Genomic DNA, 23,938 nt, shown 5'->3' with positions numbered 1-23,938 from the left:
CTCATTGGTAGTTTTCCCCAGGGATATTCCATTCATAGTATAGGTTGTAGTGTTGTTTTGTTCATAATGCATAACTTTGCATTTATGTAGTTAAACATCATCTGCCACTTGCCCGCCCAGTCCCCAACTCTGTCTAAATCCTCCTGCAAAGAAACATCAAGATTAGTCTTAATTATCCTGCCTAATTTTGTGTCTGTATTAAGTAGAATAAAAAGGTTCTTGCTAAAGGTGTGGATAGAGGGATTAAAATGGTTAATGATCAAGGTTTCTACCCTCTCAAAATTCCTCACAATCAATCTATTGTGTTTAGCAGACAATAGAACAGTATTGCCGGTGGCATCATTTCCCATCTTCTTCAAGGCACAGTAGAGTCCTGAAAATCCCCGTTTCTCAGGATGCAGTGCATGTTTTCAGGCTCTTCTCAGATGGTTGTATATGTGGAAGTTTGTTCTTCAGACTTGTGCAGTTTAAACCAACATCACCTTTTATGTGTAAAATATTTCTACAATTGAGAGAGAAATACCTCTGTAAGTTATGATAACCAACAAATGTGCGTGAGAGCATTGCCTCCTAATGGTATGTGACCTTACTAGTTAAAATCCATTTTTGACATCTTGTGGAGAGCGCACATAAAGTTCCCTTTCACAGCCACTATTTGCATGGTCTATTTTGTCACCCATTACGTATTCTGCAACCTTACAACTACTTGCAATGAGACCAATTCCTCTCATACAGGAAACATGTCTATTTAGGAATTTAACTTCTCCCATGTGAGCAATATGGAAACAAAATGCAAGAAAGGTTGCTATTTTAAAGCAGTTTCAGCTGCCAAAGCCCTGTTCTTCCATGTCTCCTTAGCCTTGCCAACGTATCTTGACTAATATCTCTATGAGCTTGGTTAATATTGGATAATAGACAAGCTTGTATGAACATAAAGGATTTTTTCTGTCTACTGTTGTCATGAACATATTGTATTAATAAAGACTTTGGAACCGCTAAGTTCCATGAGCACATGGTTACATGAATTTTTGGCACACATTATTTTGCTAAACCTAAAAATACCAAACTTCTCCAAAATCATGTCTTCTTTACGTGTTTTACGTAGCAGCCCAGTTGCATCCTATATATGACAGAATCATTTTGGTCATACATCAATAAACAATCAGAAAATAAACTAGACTGTAAGCTTGAGCAGGGCCCTTCTCACCTGTTGTCTCTGTAAGTCAATTTGTTATGTTACATACTACTTGTTATGTCCTGTCTACCCATTGTACAGTGCTATGGAATTTGATGGCGCTATATAAAAAAATAAATAATGATAATAAAGGAAGAAGGAAACAAAGCAGCAACTGGCATTCTAGCCTCGAGCAAAGGTAGTTGCCGTGTGTGATCAATCATAACATTTTTCTTTTACTATGTGTTTCATAAAACTTTTTCTGTGTATTATATAAAATTTTAAAGAGCCTTTTAATAATTTGATCGAATGACTAAATTTGAAATACCACTTCCATGGCCCACATCTGGAATCCTAAACACCCCGATTTATAGCTATAAACATAGACTGACACAATAGTAGATTAGCACATTACAGATTGCTCAGTCTGTATACTTTTATTTATATTTTATTGAAAACCATTGTCAGAGTTTGCAGATGACTTAAAACAGTCTGAACTCGACTTTACTTTCCTGAAGTACCAAGTGACAGATAAGATTTAATATTAGCAAATCCAAAGTTTTGCCTTTTGGGTAAAAAAATAAACGTGTAAATTAGACCTTTTTTAGAATGGAGTCATCTTTGGGATAATTGTAGACAATACACTTGGCAACAGTGTTTAGTCTCAATCAGTTGCTGCCATGGTCAGTTAGATGTTCTCATGTATAAACAGAGGTATTTTCTCATTACCCCCTTTGATCTCTTCCCTTTCTCTCTCCTCACCTTTTATCTATCCAGTTCGCTTTATCTCCCCCTTTCTTTCCCCCCTTTTCTTTTTATATCTCCCTTTTTCCCTACCTCCTCTCATTTTGCTTTTACTTCTTCTGCCCTTTTGCTTTATCTCATCTGTTTATCACTCCCTTTTATTTTCGGCTGGTTAGAGGGAAATCGATTATCTCCCCAACCCTCCCTGCTCCTCCAGCGAGGGGCAGTCCAGTCCGCCTCTGGAGAGAAGTAACAGGGTGTTCGAGACAGGTGTCCGGCTACCTGCCCCCTGCATATAGACGGCTAGTAATGGGAGATTTTTGATCTCCCGGCCAGCGCCACTTGCAGAGAGAGCCTCGGTCCTGGCACCCTGCCCTGGAGAAATATTAATGATTTACTAATAAAACTTAAAAGTAGAACACTCGCAGAACTTTCTGCATATGCTTACATTTATTGTGACAAAATGTCAAATATCGCAACAGCTTTTTATCAAGACGTGTTTGTTTTATATATATTTTTTCTCACATATAACCTATATAACCAAAGTGAAAGTATTTCTGGTTAAAGCTATTTATTTTTGTGATTTGACGCCTAATTCTGTAATCCCCCGTGTTGTACATGGTTAAAATGTGCTCGTTTGGCCGGTCCCGTGGAGAGGACGTATTAAGCTAATTTATTCCTGGCCTGTCGAGAATCGTACATTGGAACACCTGTTTGTGCACATGAAAAGGCTTCACTTCAAGTGCGATGTTGAAGTTCATATTTAAATTTTATTTAATGACACCTAATGATGTGCAATCAAGGGTTAGGCTAATCCAGAAAGGGAAAAAATACGTTGCCGTGGAAACTGCCCTTGTGCTGCATCAGGCTCAGGACACGAGGCTGTGCAGTTCACATTATTTCAGCTTCTTTAAACATAAAAACTACCCATGTAATTGACTGTGTAAAATTGCTTCTCTGTTACTTCATTGTGTGGGTCATAATTTAAGTAAATGAATACGTCACTATTATCAGGCCGTAAATCTGTTGTGATTTACTTGCAGACAGGGCTTATTTAGGGAGCAGAGATACAATAAGCAGAAAATAGCTGGTTTAATTAACTTGTAAAAATTGGGTTAATTTAAATGCAGCTGCTACAGCAGATCCCCAATTCTTTTTTTTTTTTTTTTTTTTTTAGTGATCGGATTAAAACCGCGCATTAATATCCACAATTTTATTTAATAAAGTTCTCCAGGCCTTGGCGTTCTACATATTTTTGTTGTTCTTGTTATTGATTCTGTTTTCATTTAAAGAAAAGAGATATGGCCTTCTGTTGGCTGGAGCCTCAACATATCCACTGCTAAATCTTTTGTGCGTTTTAAGATGGTTACAGATACAAAAAACCTCAACCATTATTCAGCCTGCTTTGAATAATTAAATTATGACCTCATGTTGTGATTGTGGCATGTTGACTATTTGGCACCTTTTTTTCCTTTATCGCAAGTACGTTTGCATTACTAAAAAGTAAAGAAACTTGAAGAAGTGGTATATAGTGTTTTTTTATTTTATTTTAAGGGATATAAATAGAATTGGCGTATTTGCCTTCTACGCTGTATGTCACAGATTTATGTCGTTTACACAGCATCTAGTTCAAGCACGATATAAGCAAAGTGGAATTTAACGGAATTTTTTGTTATTTCTATTGTGGTGCTATTGTTACAAGGATTGAGTTTGTTTGTTTTTTTGGTGTCAGTCACAATTTCAATTCTGTTTTAACTGTTGTAAGCTACTTTAGTCCACTTTCAGAAAATAGTTGTAGAATAAAATGTATTTGTTCTTTTAATCTATTTTTTTTTTTTTCTTCATGCATGATTGTGTTTAAATGTAGCAGATTCTTAATTTTCTCAGATCGTTGGTCTGGTCCCCGGTGTGTTTCGTAACTTTCTCTAGGCCTTGGACCTAAGGGATGTATTCTTTGTTAAAATAAACATGGTGCTTTTGGTTGTACAATCGTTTCCTGGAGATGAAGAGCTAAAACGATAAACCCAATTTAGTAATCTATAGTTTATGTATCATTTATTTTGAAAATCACTACAGAAATGTAAGCAGCCTTCAGTTGGACTTTCGTAGTGTGTTCAGTAAATCTTCCGGTGTTCTAATATATGGTATAATAAAAGATCTAATTAAGTATAAGTAACAAGGTCCATTTCAGGTTGGGAATAAGATTTCATGTATGCGTCTGTTGAGAGATGAATGACTAAAGTAATGCTTTAAACATTGTCTGAGGAGTCGATGACCGTGCACCTACTGTCGTTGACCCTGTATTCTGCAGTCATGAAGACCACGTGTTGTGGAACCCAACATAGCTCAACTTTACGTTTGTATAAAAACTGCCAACAAATGCATAGATGGGTCTTAAGACACTGCACTCTCCCTTTTCCAATAGATTATACTATGATTTGTGCATTTGAATTAGATGCGGTTCATCTTTTGTTCTTGTGTGTGTTTATACACAGTAGGAACTAGACTTGCGATGCTGTGAAATCCGATGGTGCTCTGGAAGTATATCATTAGGGGGTGGGCTACCTTGCTTTCCAAAGAATACAGCGCTGTGAAAAAGTATTCGTCCCCTTCCCTTAAATGTTTCAGATCATCAAACTCATTTTGATATAAGACAGCATAGACACAAAAAGCAGCTTTAAAAAAATCATTCCATTTATTTAAAGTAAAGAGTAAATCAAAATCTATATCACCCATGTGAAAAAGTAATTGGCCCTAAACCTAATAACTGGTTTGCTACTCTTGGCGGCAACAGCTACGACCAAATGTTTGCAATAACTGGCAATGAGTCTTTTCCCCCACTCTTCTTGAGAGAATTGCTTTAATTCAGCTACTTTGGAGGGTTTCTGCACACAAACTGCCTTTTAAAGGTTATGACGCAGCATCTCGATCAGATTTATGTCAGGACTTTGACTAGGTCACTCCAAAACCTTCATTATGTTTCTTCTGAACCATTCTGAGGTGGTCTTGTTTCTCGTGTTTCGGATCATTGTCCTGTTGCATTACCCAACTGCGCTTGAGCTTTAGGTCACAAACTGATGGCCAAACCTTCTCCTTCTGGATTTTCTGGTAGAAAGCAGAATTGATGATTCTTGTTTTCAAAGCTGAATAAAATGAATCGTCTAACACAGATCATAAAATGCAACATATTTAGTTTTATCTACAGGTGAAAGTATTAGTTGGCCTGAGTCTGACTGGTTATGGTATCTGCAAAGCCAATGAAATTCATGCTGTTTGCTGGATACTCAAACTCTGGAGCTAGTCAAATGTGGTTATGTCTCTAATATGTTTTTTTATTTATTTTTTGGCAGGTTAATCTCATTCCAAGAATTCGTAGCTTTCGAGTCTGTCCTATGTGCTCCTGATGCTCTGTTCATGGTGGCCTTTCAACTCTTTGACAAGACCGGGAAAGGCGAAGTAACATTTGGTAAGTCCTTGCTGCTTGATAATGAGAATTTTGGGTTGTAAATGACAGACGTACTCCATAAACTTCCTGCCCGTATTCAGATATCGGAGCATTTTGTTTTTCTTTTGTTTTTTTTCTGAAGGTGCACAATGTTCACAAGAAATAAGTCATGAAAAACCCAAATGAGCAAAATAAACCCACACTACTAAATTTGAACTTAAGTTTCTGTAGTGATCTATTATTTTAAATACATTGATTTTTAGTTGTAGAAAATGTCTTGCTGCGGTAGAAAAGTTACGCACCTTTTGCATAAGTATTTTTTGTTAAAGTATTGTGACCTGTGTGAAAATTACAAACTAAGTGACAGATCAGCATTGTTATGCATGAACATTTGTTATGGGAAAAGTGCCTTAAAGTCTTTATTGTACATGTTACCGTGGTAACAGTCACTGAAAACTAAGCAGTGATATTACGCCCTTTCCATCAACATAAACCTGTCCTGTGTAAATGTATATTTTATCTTACGTGTTTTGTTAAGCCTAGAAGCGGTAACTGTTAATCACCAGGTTGAATTTTTTATTTGGCTGTACCAACAATTGTTTTCTTTGGAGACAGAACCCAAGAAACCTCTTTCGGACTGTGGGAAGTGTAAAACGTTTAAATTCATGTCATTTGCCTTTTAAAAGCACCCACCAAGAAAAAAAAATAAAAAAAGTAGTTAAATTGAACGCAAAGATGACAACTTTTTTCCTTCAACAAATAGGCTGTTTTACCCAAGATGTTGGTAACTCTATGTACAGCACAGTTGCCTTTTGATGCTGTGTGTGTACCGTTTAACAGTCTGTCCCATCGCACCTTGCTTATGTCTGAACGTCAGCATATACTGCTGGAGTTTAAACCTGGTGACTTGAGATATTGTGAAAATAAATGTGATGAGATTAATTTAATGATTACTACATGGTTTAGAGGTAAGTGTCCCTTTTGCTATGCATGTTAATACAGCATAAGTCTTCATATGGTGCGTTCATTTTCTTAGACACAGTTATGGTATAGTATATTTGAAAGAAGAACTAGGACATTTCTTCGTTATTTGTGATTGGGGAGTTGATGCAACTGACTACCCATTCAATGCCTTTTTATCTATGTCAATGTTTTATAACTGGTGCAAAAAACAGCAAATGGGAGAAGGATGCTTTGGTCGCTGACTAAAAGTCTCTTAGATGGTGTACTCACTTTTTTTCAAACTCCACACAGGCAACCATTGGTAGGTTTTAATTTATGCAGATTTATGTTTTAAAACTCTATAGTACACTCCCTTCATCAAATCCAAGATTGCACGGAATCCAACCCAAACCGCAAGTCTTAACAGTTTCCATTGTTGCAAGCCTTAGAGATGTTTACAACTTTGTGGTTCCTCCATAAAGCTATTATCCCCAATATCTGCAGGGAAATCAGTAATGTAAAATGTGTGACACAGCTGATATATACAGAACGTTACTGATGGCATTTGTATTATAATACTAAACTAAAAAATATAAAATTATAGATTAATATTGTGTACATAGATTTAATTGTAGATTGTGTTTATTCCTCTTTTAAAGATATGTATATGGATATGCTTCTTGTAGTCTCATTTGCAGCATGCATGACTTGAAGCAGATATAGAAACATAACTTTTTTGTTCTCCTGTGACCCTTCGGTTAAAGGTGCTATTTTTTGTTATTTTTTTGGAGCCTTGGATCAGGTCCCTAAACGTATATCTGGTAGGCTTGAGAAGAGGCTACACAGAATTACATCTGTGCAGAACACCACCAAATAATGGCTTCTCTCTATTGTATGATGTGAGCGAATAAAGTACTGAATAATGGATGGGGATTATTGACCATAATTACAGCAACATGAAAAGATTTGTAGGCCCCCTATTGTACTGCATGTAAAATTTGTTTCAGCCTAATCACTTTGCGATCCTATCATCCATCCCCTGCTTGATGTCTTTGCCGTATTTTCTCTTTCGTCCAGACTTTTGCCATCTTCCATTACAAAAATTAGCCTCTAATGTCTATGTTCTGTTTCTCTCCAAATTACATTCAGTTAGCGTCCTGTGTCCCTTTTCATTCATGTTTCTGCCATGGTCTTCTCGCTGTACATTTTCTTCTTTTCTGGTCTCTTTGATTATTACATTAGGCTGCAAAGGCGTTATGAAGAATATAAAATATTTTGATACACTTTTTCATGCATTTTTATCCTCATTTTATGGCTCTAAATTAGCAAGACAGTGAAATTTATACTTGTTACGCCAGTAGAGTCATAATGTTCACTGTATTTGGAGGATAATGATCTTGATGCTTCTTTGTCACAAATTTAATGCTAGTTATATTAAATTAGATGCATTTACAAATTATAGATTTAAAAAAAAAATCTTTTATGTCAAACAACTAACAAGAATACCTTGTTTTTTGTTTAGAGATGGGGTTTGCAGTGCAACACAACTTATCTATGAGCAAATATGTTTAAGATACCGTATTTGCTCGATTATAAGACAAGGTTTTTTTCAGAGCAAATGCTCTGAAAAATACCTCTAGTCTTATAATCAAGGTTGTCTTATAATCAGACCTCAAATAGACTAAGATCCAGATCCCCTGCAGCGCTGCAAGGTAACCTCAGCCGCTGCCGGCCCTTCCACCGGGGCTTCTATCACCGAGCGCCGACGAAAGCGTGGGTACTAGCGGAGTTTCTATGCGCATCGTGCATAGCTTCCCCGGCTGCCAGAGAGGAGCATTCCCCCCAGCGCTGCGGGGAATTCTCTTCTCTGGCAGCCCGCGAACGTCCGCTCGATGGATGCAGACAACCCCCGCTACTGCTGGCACTTCTCCCGGGGCTTCTATGATGGAGCACGGCGGGGGGGGGGTTATATGGGGGGCATAAGGCTTTTCTGCAGGCTGAGTGCCCCATGATATGCCTTTTAACCCCCTTTATGCCACTCTGTCTCCAGAAATGCAGAAATGCCTTATACCCCCCCCCCCCATATGCCAGAGAAAGAGAAAAAAAACAGCCCAGTCCTTAAGGGGTTAAATCATCTCATTGCCTTGCTTTGTTCTGCTGCTGCACTTTGTTCGAGAACTTTGTGTAGGAAACCTTTTTCTAAATTGTTTCTCCTATAGGAGTATAATTCAATCCAGTCTGTGTCAAACCAGGGAGAAATGTGTCACTTTGAATCTAAGAACACTAGGGCAATTTGGTTAACTGTATACAAAAGTGATCTGCCCACACAAAATTGAATAAAACCTTAGCAATTGTATCTTAAGTACAGTGTTCACATAAATAAGACACACTAATTGCCCTTACTTTTCTAGAACAACTTTTCCATACAATTTTTATATTTCAGCTGATACTGTTTGTGAAGAAACCTTGTGAGCGGTATTGGTGTGCATGTCTTTTTATATGTATAAACACATATGATTTTCATATAGTCCCGTGTTTTAGTAGTCAGGAAGAAGATACTTAAAAATAAATATTGTACAATGTATTATCCTTGATGTTTTTGCAGTGGTGAAATTAGTACACTGAGCAAAAACACTACTACAGAAAGGGCTAGTCTTCCGGTGGAAGAAGCTATACAAAAATATGGTGTGTTTAAATCTTATCCTGAAGAATAAAAGATTTTTATATTGTTTTCTTTATTCTATGAGGGTTATCTATAAAGCCGAAACATCCTATTGATTATGATGCTGAACACACTGCTTTCATGGTTTTGAACCATGTTGGTACTTCAAAAAAAAAAAAAAGTATTTTTATTTTTTGATTGGGTTTGTCGATAGCGCTTGAATAAGATCACTTTAATAGGACTTAATTTAATTGCTTTTTTTGTGTGATATACAGTGTGTTGTATTTAAATTATATTCTTAAACTCTTTCTTCCAGATGATGTGAAGCAAGTTTTTGGCCAAACCACTATACACCAGCGTATACCATTTAACTGGGGCTGTGAATTCATACAACTACACTTCGGAAAAGATCGAAAGAGACTCCTGCCTTATGCTGAATTTACCCAGTTTCTACTGGTTAGTGTTTCCCGTCCAAACAAATCATACTGCTATCAAATGTATCTTGAACGGTTTTTGGCCCCAGTTCCTTTTGTATTACTGGCTAATTAGCCTGAGGTTAAATGGACACTCCAGTCATCATGTGCAGTTTCATGCATATGATAGCTGGGAGGTCCCTTTAAATAGACATGGTGCCCTCTTTGCAAATGCATGTCTGCATAATCCCCCAAATGCATTTGCCAGCTCCCCATTTTCTGTGCAGGAGATGTGTTCTGCTGAATAAGACTTCTGGCCTGTGATATACTTGCTGCCCGTCGGCTCCAGCGTCTCATGAGACCCCCATGCATGTGGATGGAGGGTGCTTTCATTGATTTCAAAGGGAGCACTTTCCTGACGCAGGTAATGCAGCTCAAAGCAATTGGCGACAGGAATCCCTGGACCACTGAGTGGGTGGGAAGCTGCAGCTCTGCATTCTTTTATTGAAACGTAGATCTCAGCTCTATACTGATTGACAAAACAAAACAGTGTCGCTTGGATCAAATAATTTTACTGAGGCTAAAGCTGTGAAGGTGATAATTATTGAACTGGTGAGATTTGTCTTCCTTGGTTATTTGTCTCTTAAAGGAATGCTTCAGTGCCCAAGCAGCCCTATCAACAAAAAAATGCATATTAAAATACTTCAATATACATTCTTTGACTAAGAAAAAAAAATAAACGGACCATTGAGAGATTCTTTTGTTCCAGATATGACTGCTAAGAGGCTGCTCAATCGGAGCATTTTCTGAGCATGAGTGTGGGGTCTCCTCGGACCCTCAGGAGCCAGCGGGCTATCAGTGTGTATAGCTCGTGTCATGCGCTGGAAAGTAGGAGATGCGTTTTGAAGGAGCGCATCTATTCAGCCACACCTAATATTACTATATAAGTATAGCACTAAAAGTATTCTTAAGTGTTAAAGTTTCTGCTTCTGATATAAAACATATATATCTATATTTGAAAGACTTAGGAGGAAAAAGGACGTTCTGCATTCATTGTACATGTGTGAAAGGCGACTTGAGATTTCCCTTCCATTAACACTATAATCACAAACAGAATAGTAATGTTTACATATGTAAGGAATTATTCCTCCTTTCACCATTTAATCCAGTAATCTAGTCCCTTTCATCATGCTATTCTGTGAAGCCCAAGGTATTGCTTTTGGAGATAGTGGAGTCTGCCTGCGCTTCCCTGGTTTTCGTTTAGCTTGGTATCTGATGGCACATTACGGTGACTTAGTGGTCGTATACATTTTTATGTTGTTTACATGAGTTATTTACTCCCGTTACAGCGTCTAGACCTTGTCCCCTAGGCAGCTGGAGTCAGAGTGTACGGGGAGTCACTTTGGTAAATTCCCTTTCTTTTAATGTTGGATTTAACTTGGACCAGATGGGTCCCTAATGTACTTTTACTTTGTAACCAGCACCATCAGCTGAAAATGAACTAGAAGCAGGGCATGCTAAGGACGCAAGGATTAACAAGCTGACATTCTGTGGTACACGGGGCTTATTCGCACTGGGGAGTGGGACGCTTTCTTGTCCCTTGTCTGATAACATGAAAGCAGATCTTAAACAAAAAATCAAAAGGACTTATTAACCTGTAGATTCTAATGGTTGACTTATAAATGACTTTCTCTCCTCTCTATAACTTTTCCCTAGTAATTTATGAATCAAAAAGATGTTTTTTCCACACTCTCTCTAATACCCACACACTCTCTTACGCACACACACACGCTCTAATACACACACACACTTTCTTACACATGCTTTCTCGCTATAAATGCTGTGGCACAACATGACCATACAATAAAAATCCTGGACACAATTTATTTTTGGTTTTCTTAACCTTTACCATACACTATTTTCATTTATGCCATATACACATTTGTTGCTTTGTGTTTTACAGGAAATTCAGCTGGAACATGCAAGGCAAGCATTTGTACAGCGTGACACTGATCACACCGGCACCATCAATGCCATGGACTTCAGGGATATTATGGTCACCATCCGACCACACGTCTTGACCCCGTTTGTGGAACAGTGTTTAGTGGCTGTATGTTTTTATGCATAAATATTTTCTATGTGTAATTTTTAAGTATAACAAGGTCCATAAGAGGGACTATTAGCTTCAAGCATCACTCATCTGACTATCAGAGCAAGAACCGCAGTTCTGAAACCAGTACTGGAAAGGACATTAATTAACCATCTTTAATAGCCATAATTTGTACATTTTAAGTGCCCAGCTGTGTTACGTAGGTCAGATGTACAATGAGTTAGAAGTGGTAGTTCAGTTTTGTTTTCTGATCACGGACCCGTAATGTAGAAAGACATTTCGAGTTCAATGTTCTGAAATCCATAGCGCCTTGTTAGCAGTCACTCTGTATTTTAAAGCTGCTGTTCAACTTAAATATTAATTTAAGACTTCTTAGTCAACTTCCAAGAAATAATTATCTACTCCTTTCAAATATTCCTTGATTTATGAATGTTCCCGTAATTAAATTTTTTAAATAAGGGTTCTGCTGTAGACACTGAAAAGGCTTGCTAAAAGCTTCTACGTGGTTTTTTTTGTGATTATCCTTTCTAGTGAAAATACAACAGATTCCCTTACATTTTAGGGAGCTCGGTGCCTTGTAGACTGCTCTATAGGTGCGTTTGCAACATAAAGTGGCCAACAATAACTGTTGACCACTTTAACAGCCTGGCCAGAGTCAGATGTACGTTCCAAACACCCATTATCACATGGACTGCTGGTTCCTGTACCCCCAGCACAGTTGAGGGGCAGGAATGGACTGTGGCTGAAAACCATTCATGGCACTTTAAGGCTACCAGCAAGTGGCCGTATGCTAAAGGTTTAGAGCCACTGCACTGGCTGTGACAATGGTGAGCGGGAAGTGCTGTTGGTAAACGGGCCGCTCTTGGCCTGTTGGTAAGCGTTCCATATGTGTGGGTGACGTGTATATTAAAAACAAGCAGGAGGTTTCAAAACGCTCAGCGAGTTGTCTGCAGTTAATACGCACCTGAAGTTCCTATAAAACAATAGTGGTGTTAGGCAAACGTTGGAGAAGGATTTTGACTTTTTGGGGAGAGTTCATAGTGGGGGTTACTAAAACGGTGAATGGTTTGCTGTGCAAAATTATCAGGAAGGACTAAATAAACTGAGTATGTATAGCTTGTAGTGAAGAAGAGAGAGAGGAGGTGAGATAGAGACCTTTAAATACTTAAAGGGATTTACCGAACTAGAAGAGGGAAGTTTTTTATTCCAAAGGATGAAAAGGTCATAATCTAAAACTAGAGGGTCAGAGGCTTGGATGTAAAAGGTGTTCTACTGTAGTGAGAGGGTGGTAGGTAACTGGAACAGCCTCCCAGCTGAAGGCTAAAACAGTGAGGGAATTTAAACATGCATATGACTGTCCTGAATCTGAGGTCTGAATGTATACTGCAGGAAAGACAGATTAAAAGGACCACTTGTTCAAGTTATAAATGAAGCCAAAGATTTGGGATTCCACATAGAAATAAAATCTAGTTCACAAGTTTTATGAATCCCATGGCCACCCAGTAGAAGGAAAGGTTTGAGAACCACTGTATTTGATGTTGCGTTGCTGCCGGATTAGTTTTTAGAAAAAGTCTTAAAATATTTAATTGTAACTGTTAATTATATAATTAAGTAGCTTCAACAATTAAGACTTTCTTTGCCCGTGCAATTGCTGTAATCATCATTCTGCTAGACTGGGACAAAGGAAAGATTGCTTTAGTATTACACAGAGATAATAAACATATAGTTATAGGCATGCCGAGTACAAATCTAGCCCTGATTTGTATTTGCGATGTTTAGTAGAAAGTTTGTATACATTTATGCTGACCGTATATTATTTTATTAGAGCTCATCGCTAATATTTTGAGTTCTATGCTTTTTGTAAGGCTGATTCCAGCTATACACAAGATCCATTTTTGTTCTGTAATAGCCAGAGAGCATTCTTAAAATATATATATATATATATATATATATATATATATATATATATATATATATATATATATATATATATATATATGACATGACTATTTACATGTAGTGTAGATCTTAAATACAAACCAAATGCATGTTTTTGGTTATATTGAATTAATAGGAAAGTAAACATTTTTGCAATTGAGTAATGCTGAAACGTCAGCCTTGTAAATTAGCTCCCAGTGTTCTGGCATAATCCGGCATATGTATTTGCTTAGTTTTGTAGTGTACGATCATGCATTCACTGGTTGTGGTTTATCTTAGACACTCATTGGGGAAAGGTTTCAAGGAGTTTATTGGGAAACACAATATATTTTCATTGACAGTCAACATTTTCCCCCAATAAATCTCTGCATAGTTAAAGAGGGGGTGCTTAATCCTTTGTTTTCCAAATGTCTCCACAAACGCTTTTTTTTTTCTCCGTCCTCTTTCATTTAAGGCTGCTGGAGGTACCGTATCCCATCAAGTCAGCTTTTCGTATTTTAATGGATTTAATTCCCTCCTGAACAATATGGAGCTCATTAGGAAGATATACAGTACCCTGGCTGGCAATAGGAAAGATGTGGAAGTCACAAAAGGTAAAGCCGAGGCTGTTGATATGTCCTCCTAAAAATGTTATGCTGTATGATGGATCTATCCCTTTTCTGCTCCAGTTTTTTACATAAAAGTTCTCCCCTGTTGCAGTAAGTTGTACTGCAAGCTTGGAGCACAATGTTATCGCTTATTTCTTGACCACGTAGTGCAGTGTACCCTTTTCCAACTAAAAACCAGTTGTTCATGGATGAAAGCACTCTCATATTACCCACAAACTGGAGTATCTTTGTCAAGCTAAATTACAACATATTCACTTATTAAGGGCTTGTGCCAGATCCTGAAAAAAATGGCGTTGACTTAGTTTTGAAGTTATGAAGTTACATCCCAAGTGAGTGGATTTCCAGCTTGTGTGAGTGTGTGTGTATGTGTGTATGGGTATATAATTATACAGATTTATGGTTTATTCCACTGAATAAAATGTATTTTATTTTTAATTTATTATATATGTAGAAGCACTGTGAGTGCTTATTTAATATTTATTTGTATTGATGGGCTACAAGGCACTTTCCAATACTTATATAATGCATGTATCAGGCCACAGCTGATGGGCTGCTTAGGGATGTCTTTGATCTCCCCATTTACACTGTGGAGCCTTGTGCACAGTCGCCATGGTATACAGTAGCCACAGCCGTAACTGCGTGCCTGTAACAGATTGAGTCCCAGAATATAAACATTGTGTTCTGTTGCTCAACAGTGAGGACGACCACAGAGCCCATGGTTTTTTTTGTGTATTAAGAAACATAAATCATAATTTTCCCCCCTTTTTTTGTTTCTCATTCCATATCATTGTTTAAACCTTTAGGAAAATTCTTTAATCCTCTTCCAACAAGAAAACTTTACTTTGGCTTACATCATTTAACTGTACATTCTGAAGACCGAAGGGATTTGAGGTTCATAAAAAAAAAAATAAATAAAAAGGCTTTTGTCAAACCACAAAAACTAGAAAAACAAAATAATATTGTATTTCAAGCCACCCAAACTTAATTAGAAGTAGTAGAAATGTCATTCTTTTGCTGTGTATTATTTATTATGCAGACTGCCTGTTTCCCATTTTTGGCATTAAAATGTGTTTTGAATGGCAGAATAATATGCTGTCTCTTTTGTGTGTTGCTTTTGCCCTAGTACTACACCGTATTCATTTTAGGTACATAGTTTTATAAATACTTTAGAGACACGCCATTTAAGGATGCATGTTAAAATGCCACGTGAGTGCCTTAGTATGCGTTCTTCAAAAATAAATTAACCTTTCCCTCCTCTGTGGTCGAACATTTCTTGATATTGGTTGGCTAAATCAGCCAATCCGTGGCAAAGCGTTTCTATTGATATTAGTGGGAGCGCATGTGTGTAGAGTCTGAATTAGAGCCCTGTGCGGGACTGTTTTCTTTATCCCGCTCCCGCTGAATTTCTTACCGTTACCGCCCGCTCCAGCAACGTGTGTGTTCCGCTCCCGCAAACATTCTCATTCACAAATACCCATTCATTTCCTCAATCACACATTCATACAACCACCCCCACCGTCCATACAACTTCAGATCTTTCAGTTTCGCTTGCAGACTTCCGCAAGAGCCCTGCTGCTTCCCTCTGCGTTGCTCGCACACTCTGTGCAAACCACTTCTCTTGCCCCGCCCAGGGGAAGCAGGAACGGAGCATGGTCATGTGACTCTGCTGGGTTCCTGCTTCGCCTGGGCGGAATAAGAGACGCTGTTTTTTGCGAGCAACGCGAGGGCAGACTTGCGGGAGTGCACAGGATTACCAGGACCCGCAGGTATATTGTGGGCCCTATGTAGCTGTCATGTTTTAGGATCTATATGGTTGCTGCAGTGTCCATTTAAGAAGAAATTCATTATAATATGATTTTTTTTCCTGTTGTACTCACTGGCGTTTAGTGTGTATGAGATATCCAAAACCTCTGTGTTTATCGTACATGCTATCACACCTTTGATGTGGTACTTTAAGTTAATCTGTGTTCACCCTATGTTCTTTTTCTTCAGAGGAGTTTGTGTTGGCTGCACAGAAATTTGGACAAGTGACGCCCATGGAAGTTGACATATTGTTCCAATTAGCAGATTTGTATGAGCCAAGGGGGTAAGACGTTACAACATCTTTATTTTTTATTTATTTCTTGATACTTGCAATAAAACTGCACTCTTTAATTATTATTTATTACCCCTGCTTTGCTAAAATGAATGTTATCATCTTCAGGCGTATGACTTTGGCAGATATTGAAAGAATTGCTCCCCTGGAAGAAGGGGCTTTGCCTTATAACCTGGCAGAGGCTCAAAGACAGGTAAATTAATGTTTATGTGTGTGTAATAAATATATGTACGTACAGCGCACTCCACTAATATTGGCACCATGGTAAATTTTTTTTTTTTTTTTTTGGCTAAAACTGTGTTGTTTACAATTGTTTGAAATCAAAAAGAAAAGATCAATAAATACAAATTTCCACTGCAATATTTGCCAGTATTAGTGGAGGACACTGTATATGTATACAATGTGTGTATATAATATAATATTGTATAGTGGAAAGTAATTTAATAATGCAAACAGTATATTTTATTTCATGTTCTATTTTAATGCTGTATAATCCTATGTTATTGAAATATGCATTTTATGTTAATGCATTTCTCCTTTGTGTGATTTCCTGTGCTCAGCATAAATCTTATTTTGTATTGCCTAGTTAATACAAATTAATCCAAAAAAACATTGTTTGTATTTTAATTCAGTTTTAGACACCAGACGTGTGAATGGGAACACATTAACCTTTTTCCCGTTTTAAGTATGTATCCCATAAAGCATGGTCACACAGGCTTTTGCAGCAGTGGGTTATACAAATGGTTGCTTGTACATGTGTAGCTACTTTAGATGCTTGGATCACATTTGATCTAGAAGGAGGCCAAAACCATAAGCTCACCAATGGTTAAATCCATTGGAAGAAGCCGCAGGCAACCAACAGCCTTTCTCTGGTTTTACAGTTAGAGGCTCTTTATTTTTTTTGTAACCAGTCATTAAAATAGTTAAGGTTTTTATCAACTGGGATTAATAACAAGGCTCTCCTCTGCAGTACCAGGGAGTGATTGTAATGCTTCAGATGCTTTCTTTATTCTGATTACCTTTGTTGAGCCTTAAGTGTCAGGAGTGGCCATTCCAGATTCTACAAACATGGCCAGTCCAAAATGGCTTGTCACACTCGGGAATGTAGGAGCTCCTTGTGGTCACCTAACATGTTGCGTGGCCACTGACACCACAATACTTTGTTTGTAAGCGCGGGGCAGCCCTGCTCCAGCACACAATGTACCAACCTTCTCCAGATTAGCGTTGATTTAAAAGCTGGAGGGGATCATGTTTGCGGAGTGTACTCTTTTTTTCTTGTTTGCTGAGTATGAGATGACTTCTTACCAGGTGCCCACGCGGCAGGCTGCTCGGCCATGAGAGGCAGCGGAGCGCAGGAGCCGGTGCGGTGACAGGTGTGTCTGGTGCCATCACGAAGCTTGTACCTAATGCAGTGGTGGAGCTGAGCTCATTCCTAAGCTGTTTTTTTAATGCCTTGGTTGCTTTGCTTTTGAATTTACTCGCCCATCATTTCCAGTCACATGCATGTCACAGAATACATATCGCAGAATTACAGGTGGTACGTTATATTTTGTCCACATCGTTTTATTTTAAAATCATGTAAGGCATTGTCCATCTAAAAAAACACTTAAAAAACTCTTACCCCATCGCAACCAATGAAATGTTCCTGCTGAATTCCATTGGTTACTATGGTGATAAGACCACTTTTTCAGGGTTTGCCGCTAAATCACTTATTTTAGATCACCAAACATAAGCAAAGGTATATGTTGGTGCATGCAACCAATTAAATGCCTTGAGTAACATGCAAAAGCTACTTTAAAATTTTAAAAAGAAAATATTTTTGGGTCATGCGAGTAGAAAACAATAAAATATTCAACTTCATCAAATTTTTCCAAATGTCGTCCTAGTTTCCCTCTAGGAAGAAAATACAGATTTTTCTACATAGTGCAAGTAGTTTTTAAACATTGTGTTTTCATACATGGTTACCCTGTCCATTGTCTGCAATGCAAGAAATGTCATAATAATGTTTCTGGCAGCTCTGCTTCCTGTTGTTGCTAAAAAGACAAAATGGCTGCCCCTAGTAGCATTTTCAGCAATAAATATGCCATATGTCATGTGCATTTTTTTATTTATTCGGTAGGAACTGAGGTAAACATTTTAATGAATTCATTTTTTCCTTCTGAAGTGCCAATGTCTCTCATGTACGAAGTGCACCGCTTCTCTTTGCGTGTCGTTTGTGTTAAGAAATAAAATAAAAGCTGTTTCGATGCGAAGCTTATCGCCGTGTGGGCATAGCATGGTAACGCCAGTGTTTGCTTCTTATTTACAGTGCGGGTGTACATGTTTTGTTTTGTACCCCCCCCAAACTTTTAATATTCCCTATAAATATGCAGTTTATGCCTAGCAATGCTTATATGTGTAGTTTGTGGTTCTGATAATACCTTTTTTCCCTGACTGTATGAACTTGGTTTTCATGTTCTCTCTCTCTCTCTTTTCCTCTGTCAAGCATCAAGGCTCTGGTGACGTGTCTCGTACTGTCCTTGTCCAAGTGGCCGAGTCAGCTTATAGATTTGCTCTTGGTTCAATCGCAGGAGGTTAGTCACGGTTGATTGTAACCGTTTTTATCTACATTATCAAATCCTCCTCCTCTTGTGAGTTTAGAGAAACAATGCTGTACTTGTCCAGCCTTGCAAGGCTTTCTCTCCATGGGTCGTTGACGCTGCGAGTATTATGTACACGTTCTATTGTATTTTGTGCCCGTCATAGGGTTGTGGGATGTACTGATGACTTGTCTAGCTCAAAACAAGTTTATAGAGTCATTGAGGGGACAAAAACTTACTGTTTTAATCAAATAATCGACAAGCCTTTAATGTAAACTCATTAACTTTATGAAAAGTAAGCATCCCATGGAATGTGTAGTTTAGAAGATTGTGTCTTGTAAAGTTTTAATAAAAGCTTTTTTTTTCTCTCTCCCCACCTGCTATCTCATCTGAACAGCTGTTGGTGCCACCGCTGTCTATCCTATTGACTTGGTAAAAACGAGAATGCAGAACCAGCGATCTACGGGATCATTTGTAGGAGAACTCATGTACAAGAACAGTTTTGATTGCTTTAAGAAGGTTCTGCGGTATGAAGGCTTCTTTGGACTTTATAGAGGTCAGTCAAATAGAACGTGGAATATGCATTTATAAAGAGTGTTCCACATATTTACAATTTCTCGTAATAGAACCTTTTTGCTTGAACTGATGCAACCCATTTTCATCATCGTGTTACCAGAAAAACTAGACCTTTTTGATATATTCCAATAGAGGATCGGTCTGGAAGCAGGCCTCGTTGAACGCAGTTCTACAGTAGTACGTATGGGGTTGTAGGCCATACGGAAAGCTATAAGAGCTTCCAGCCCACATGGCATTAGCAGTAATCTACAGTGGATATAAAAAGTCTACACACCCCTGTTAAAATGCCAGGTTCTTATGATGTTAAAGAATGAGACAAAGATTTCAGTTTATTGTGCAATTGAATTGTTCACGTTATAGGTGGAAAAAGTTCTGACATGATTTCTTTGTCTCACTCTTCAACACAGGAACCTGGCATTTTAACAGGGGTGTGTAGACTTTTTATATCCACTGTAGCAACTCAGATGATCCAGAATCCTGTTATTTATATACACTGCTGCGCACTTTTGTATATGTACAGTTGCAGTGTATATGAGGCTTCCAGTTGTCCAACGGGACTACACTTATCAAAATTGTTCATCAAAGTAAAGATCACAGAAGGTACAAGTACAGCTGGTGGAGACCAGAAAACCTCTTGTCTAGATCAGTCACTTGGGCAAGAAATTCAACCTTAATTGTGCCGATCTGCCACACATTTCTTGGGATCATAAAGCTTTAGGATTCTTTGAAAGAGTTGCGTATGGAGAACCAATTTCATGCAGGCACAAATGATGACCCCTGTGCTCCAGTGTCCAGGTCTATGAGACTAGAGTTCCTAAGGTTCTTCATGATAAACAGGACAGGAGCATCGCTGCAACAGTTCTTCTATTAGAGCTTTTTAGCCACGGACTCTCCGAGCTCACTTCCTTCAAGATGGAATACACAGAAAAGTGTTCGCACCAGTGTTTAAACCTTTGCTGCACTTTTCTTAAGGTGCATTGGACCTGTTAATCATGGCAGCTGGAACATGACCCGATTCCTTATGGTTCCTTAAGGTTCCCTCAGCCAAGCTTTGTGTCTGCTTTATTTTTAAATGTCCCTCTAACATATTTGTCTAGTTTCCCGCTGCCAGAAATCAATTTTATGTATTTTTGTTTGTTTTTAATGAATTGAGTTAGCCAACAGGCAAACCTCTAGGCACCGGTCCAACTGCTGAATTGCGATCTTGAGCTGTAGTACATCTGTTATAGAGGTTAGGTTTTCCCCGTGACGTTACTTCCGTGCTAGCAAACTACTTGAGACGTTCCATAACAGATGTATGTGTTCCAGATGCGCCCAAAATATTTTACAAATACATTTCCTCTTTTTAATAAATTTTACTTGTAGCGCAGTCTTAACTGCTTTCTTCAAAACCCAACGTGGAGAATATGTCGGAACCTGTGTGTAAGTGGTTAAGATGACATCAGTAAAGAAAAGGCTAAACAAGCAAAATGATGAAAGCCTATAAAAATGTTTTAATGAAAAATAAATAGAAATCTCATAACTCAATAAATGTAAGAAAATACAGATGTAAAAGCGTAAAAAGGAAATGACATGAAACAGGGTGTTACATGTTGTGAAAGTAGCAGATTTATGTTCTACAAAACCTACCCACCCCACCCCCAACGTCTCAAATTTTCTTAATCTAGACTCCTTGCCAAAGAGTCTGGATTATGAAAATGATGGGATTTCCTTTGCTAAATATTTCAGTTTCTTGTTTCCTGAGTGAAAAAGAAAACTGCTTTGAGAAGTTCACCCGTTCTCCTGTAATCTCCTCACCTCTAGGTATTAGCTGTTGTTGCTGCGGCCGCTCTGTAAGCTTTGCAGCATTTCTGAGGGGTGAAAAAAAAGAGGATTTTCTTTTGAATGATTCTACGGTGTTAAAAGTTCAGTCTCTGTAAGCGCTTTCAGGATTCTCGAGTTAGTGAGTCTGTAACGTTTTGTAAAATAACTGTAAGGCTGTAAGCTAACCTATTCAAAGCGTTCTAGCCTGCTTGCCGCGGCAGCAAAAAGGTCAGCAGGTACTTAATACTGTGTGTGGTTCCTTTCCCCATCACTGAAAGGATTAGCACCCCGTGTGTATTGACTCCTGGAGAGACACTGCTCTGCCGTTTCAGTCTCGACGAAGCCCAATGGAATTACTGCAGAACCTCCATCGTTACTCTCGCAACGTTTCTAAGGTTTTCACAAGCGGCACAGCAAGCCCTGGGTGGCGAGATTTGTGTTATTTTATGGAAAAGATACATTTCTGTTATTTACTACTTTTTATAAATAGTCCCAGCTTTAAGGGTTTAAGGAAGCCCGTCAGTTTAACAGTATGAGTGCTGACTGCAAAAACAATCTCTACATCGCGAGCAGAGCTGCAAGCAAATGTCTTCATGGAAAGGCATGGCTGGCTCTTTACGGTTGCTTGTCCAAATGAAATATTGCATCGCGCTCCTAGTCTTCTCTAGCAGAAAAGATGTAGAGGACATCCCAGAACACTAGCGTTGGATGAACCAGTAGATAATGGTGACGCTGTCCTCTCCGTGCTTGTGGATAGCTTACTGATGCCCATTGATGAAGCCTTTTTCCAATGTTCCTTTGACTATTTATTATTATTATTATTATTATTAATTGTTTTATATAGCGCCATCAAACTCTGTAGCGCTGTACAATGGGTAGAAAGGACATAACAAGTAGTATGTAACATAACAAATTGACTTACAGAGACAACAGGTGAGGAGGGCCCTGTGCAAACGAGTTTACAATCCTGAACTTTGTCAGATATGGTGATACATAATGAGCATCCTCATGTAATAAACCTGTCCTTTAAGGCACAACGAGTGGCCCAATCCTGATTTTTAAAAACCTGAACCAAGCATCTACTCGGGATATTTTCGTTTAATACTCCAATATAAATATTGGGATGTATTTGAAAAGTGTATTTTAATTTTACATTTATTTCTTCACTGTGATGGGCGTTTCATGTCATTTAAAATCTTAACACAAGCATGTTCCCTGCTATATTTCAGAATGCGGATTTGATGTCTGCTTAGTGTCTACAGATAGGCAGGTTTCAGAGCCTTGTAACTTAAATGTCCTATTTGGCTTCTCCATGTTGGCCCCTTACGGAGGACATATTTGTTTTTACTTCTCTTAACAAGATGAAAACCTAAACGTGTTTAACATGAACCGGATAAAACGAAGTAGAATACCAAAGTTTGTGTGTATCCGAGAAAAGGTATATTGTGTATCTCGAGATACTAGGTGCATAAGTGAGTAATAACATAAGTGAGTAATAACATAAGTGAGTAATAACATATTTGGGTTTTTTTGTACACTAAATGTTTGTGTTTTGGTTTTTGTTAGGTTTAGTACCTCAGCTGCTGGGTGTAGCTCCAGAGAAGGCTATTAAATTGACCGTAAGTAAACTTTTTTTTTTTTTTTGCCCCGTTATTTTCTGGAAAGAAGGAATCTTAAAAAATGACTACAAAATTTATATAAGAAACCACCCTATTTTATCATACAAATAAGACAGATTACAGAGGGAAAACATGACTGTTAGCAGCATGTTATGCTTACAAAAAAGGACTTAAAACTTTTTTAAAAGTCTTCATGTGCAGATTTGAAACCTTTTCGGTTATTCTTGAGGCATATCTTCTACTATTATGTCAAATTATTTTATAATCCTACTTTGTGCAGTAACATGCATCACATCTAAAAGGTCTTATGTTTTATTGGTTTTTTTTGGTTTTGTTTTTACATTTTAAAATCTCCAAAATTACAGATCTCAAGTAGACGCCATTCACACTGAAAAGAAAATCTTGAAATATTTAGTTGCAGGAGAGTGACTTTCTTGATCCTATACATGTAATAAACTTTTAGAAATAGCTTGGGGTTCATTTCTAGGTGCTCTGCCCAACACAATCTGTTATAGGTGAGGTTTTATTGCAGCTGCACGCGTAGGTCTGAAACAGGCGGCCCCCTGGGATGCTGCTGGACACTGCCTCTCTCGTACCAGGATCATTTTTTTTAAATTATTATAATATACATAACCGAACGCATAGAGAAACAGGGTGGATGGCCAATACAATTGTGGATCATGTAATGTATGGTTCCCTTTCATTAAAGTGGTGTTTTGTGCTTAATCAGGAAAACACAATGTAGGCTGTTTTGGTTGATAATGGTTATTTTTATTTAGACTCCATCACATTGTTGGCTGCGAACGCCTCTTTATATACATGTAACGTATTTTTTGTTTCTTTCTGCAGGTGAATGACTTTGTAAGAGATAAGTTCACAACTAAAGATGGCGGTATCCCACTCCTGGCAGAAATCATGGCTGGCGGATGTGTAAGCGCTTAAATTATTAAATTATGTATTTACAATGTGATTGATTTTACATTTACATAAATCTTAAAACATTAATATGTATTCTACAGTTTCAAGAGAGATGATTGGATGGAATATCTCTCCAGATCTAGATGTCGGGTTAGTTTATGTTGCTGAGAGGGCGGTAGATAAGTGGCGTATTTTTTCAGCGGCGGTGGTAGACGTTATTACAGTGAAGGAATTTTAACATTCAAGAAGCAGCTATAAGGTTGTCATGAACGTTAGGTAAGACCTAATGGGGAGACGGGATGGACTAAATTA

General features: G+C 38.0%; 1 protein-coding gene across 2 annotated transcripts in view; it reads left to right on the top strand.

Moving 5' to 3' along the window:
* SLC25A13 (solute carrier family 25 member 13) overlaps nt 1-23,938 on the top strand; it is a 60,494-nt gene that overhangs the window by 14,716 nt on the left and 21,840 nt on the right. For both annotated transcript variants that reach the window (XM_053468412.1, XM_053468411.1), the window contains exons 4-13: nt 5,269-5,384; nt 9,284-9,423; nt 11,344-11,490; nt 13,883-14,021; nt 16,029-16,122; nt 16,240-16,324; nt 18,617-18,704; nt 19,108-19,266; nt 22,656-22,708; nt 23,558-23,638. In XM_053468412.1, coding sequence (XP_053324387.1) covers nt 5,269-5,384; nt 9,284-9,423; nt 11,344-11,490; nt 13,883-14,021; nt 16,029-16,122; nt 16,240-16,324; nt 18,617-18,704; nt 19,108-19,266; nt 22,656-22,708; nt 23,558-23,638 — 1,102 coding nt within the window. The remainder of the gene's footprint in view (nt 1-5,268; nt 5,385-9,283; nt 9,424-11,343; nt 11,491-13,882; nt 14,022-16,028; nt 16,123-16,239; nt 16,325-18,616; nt 18,705-19,107; nt 19,267-22,655; nt 22,709-23,557; nt 23,639-23,938) is intronic.

This window comes from Spea bombifrons, chromosome 5 (genome assembly GCF_027358695.1).
Source record: "Spea bombifrons isolate aSpeBom1 chromosome 5, aSpeBom1.2.pri, whole genome shotgun sequence".
Taxonomy (NCBI): domain Eukaryota; kingdom Metazoa; phylum Chordata; class Amphibia; order Anura; family Pelobatidae; genus Spea; species Spea bombifrons.
Note: the sequence above shows the minus strand (reverse complement) of the source record. Positions and strands in the feature narration are given on the sequence as shown.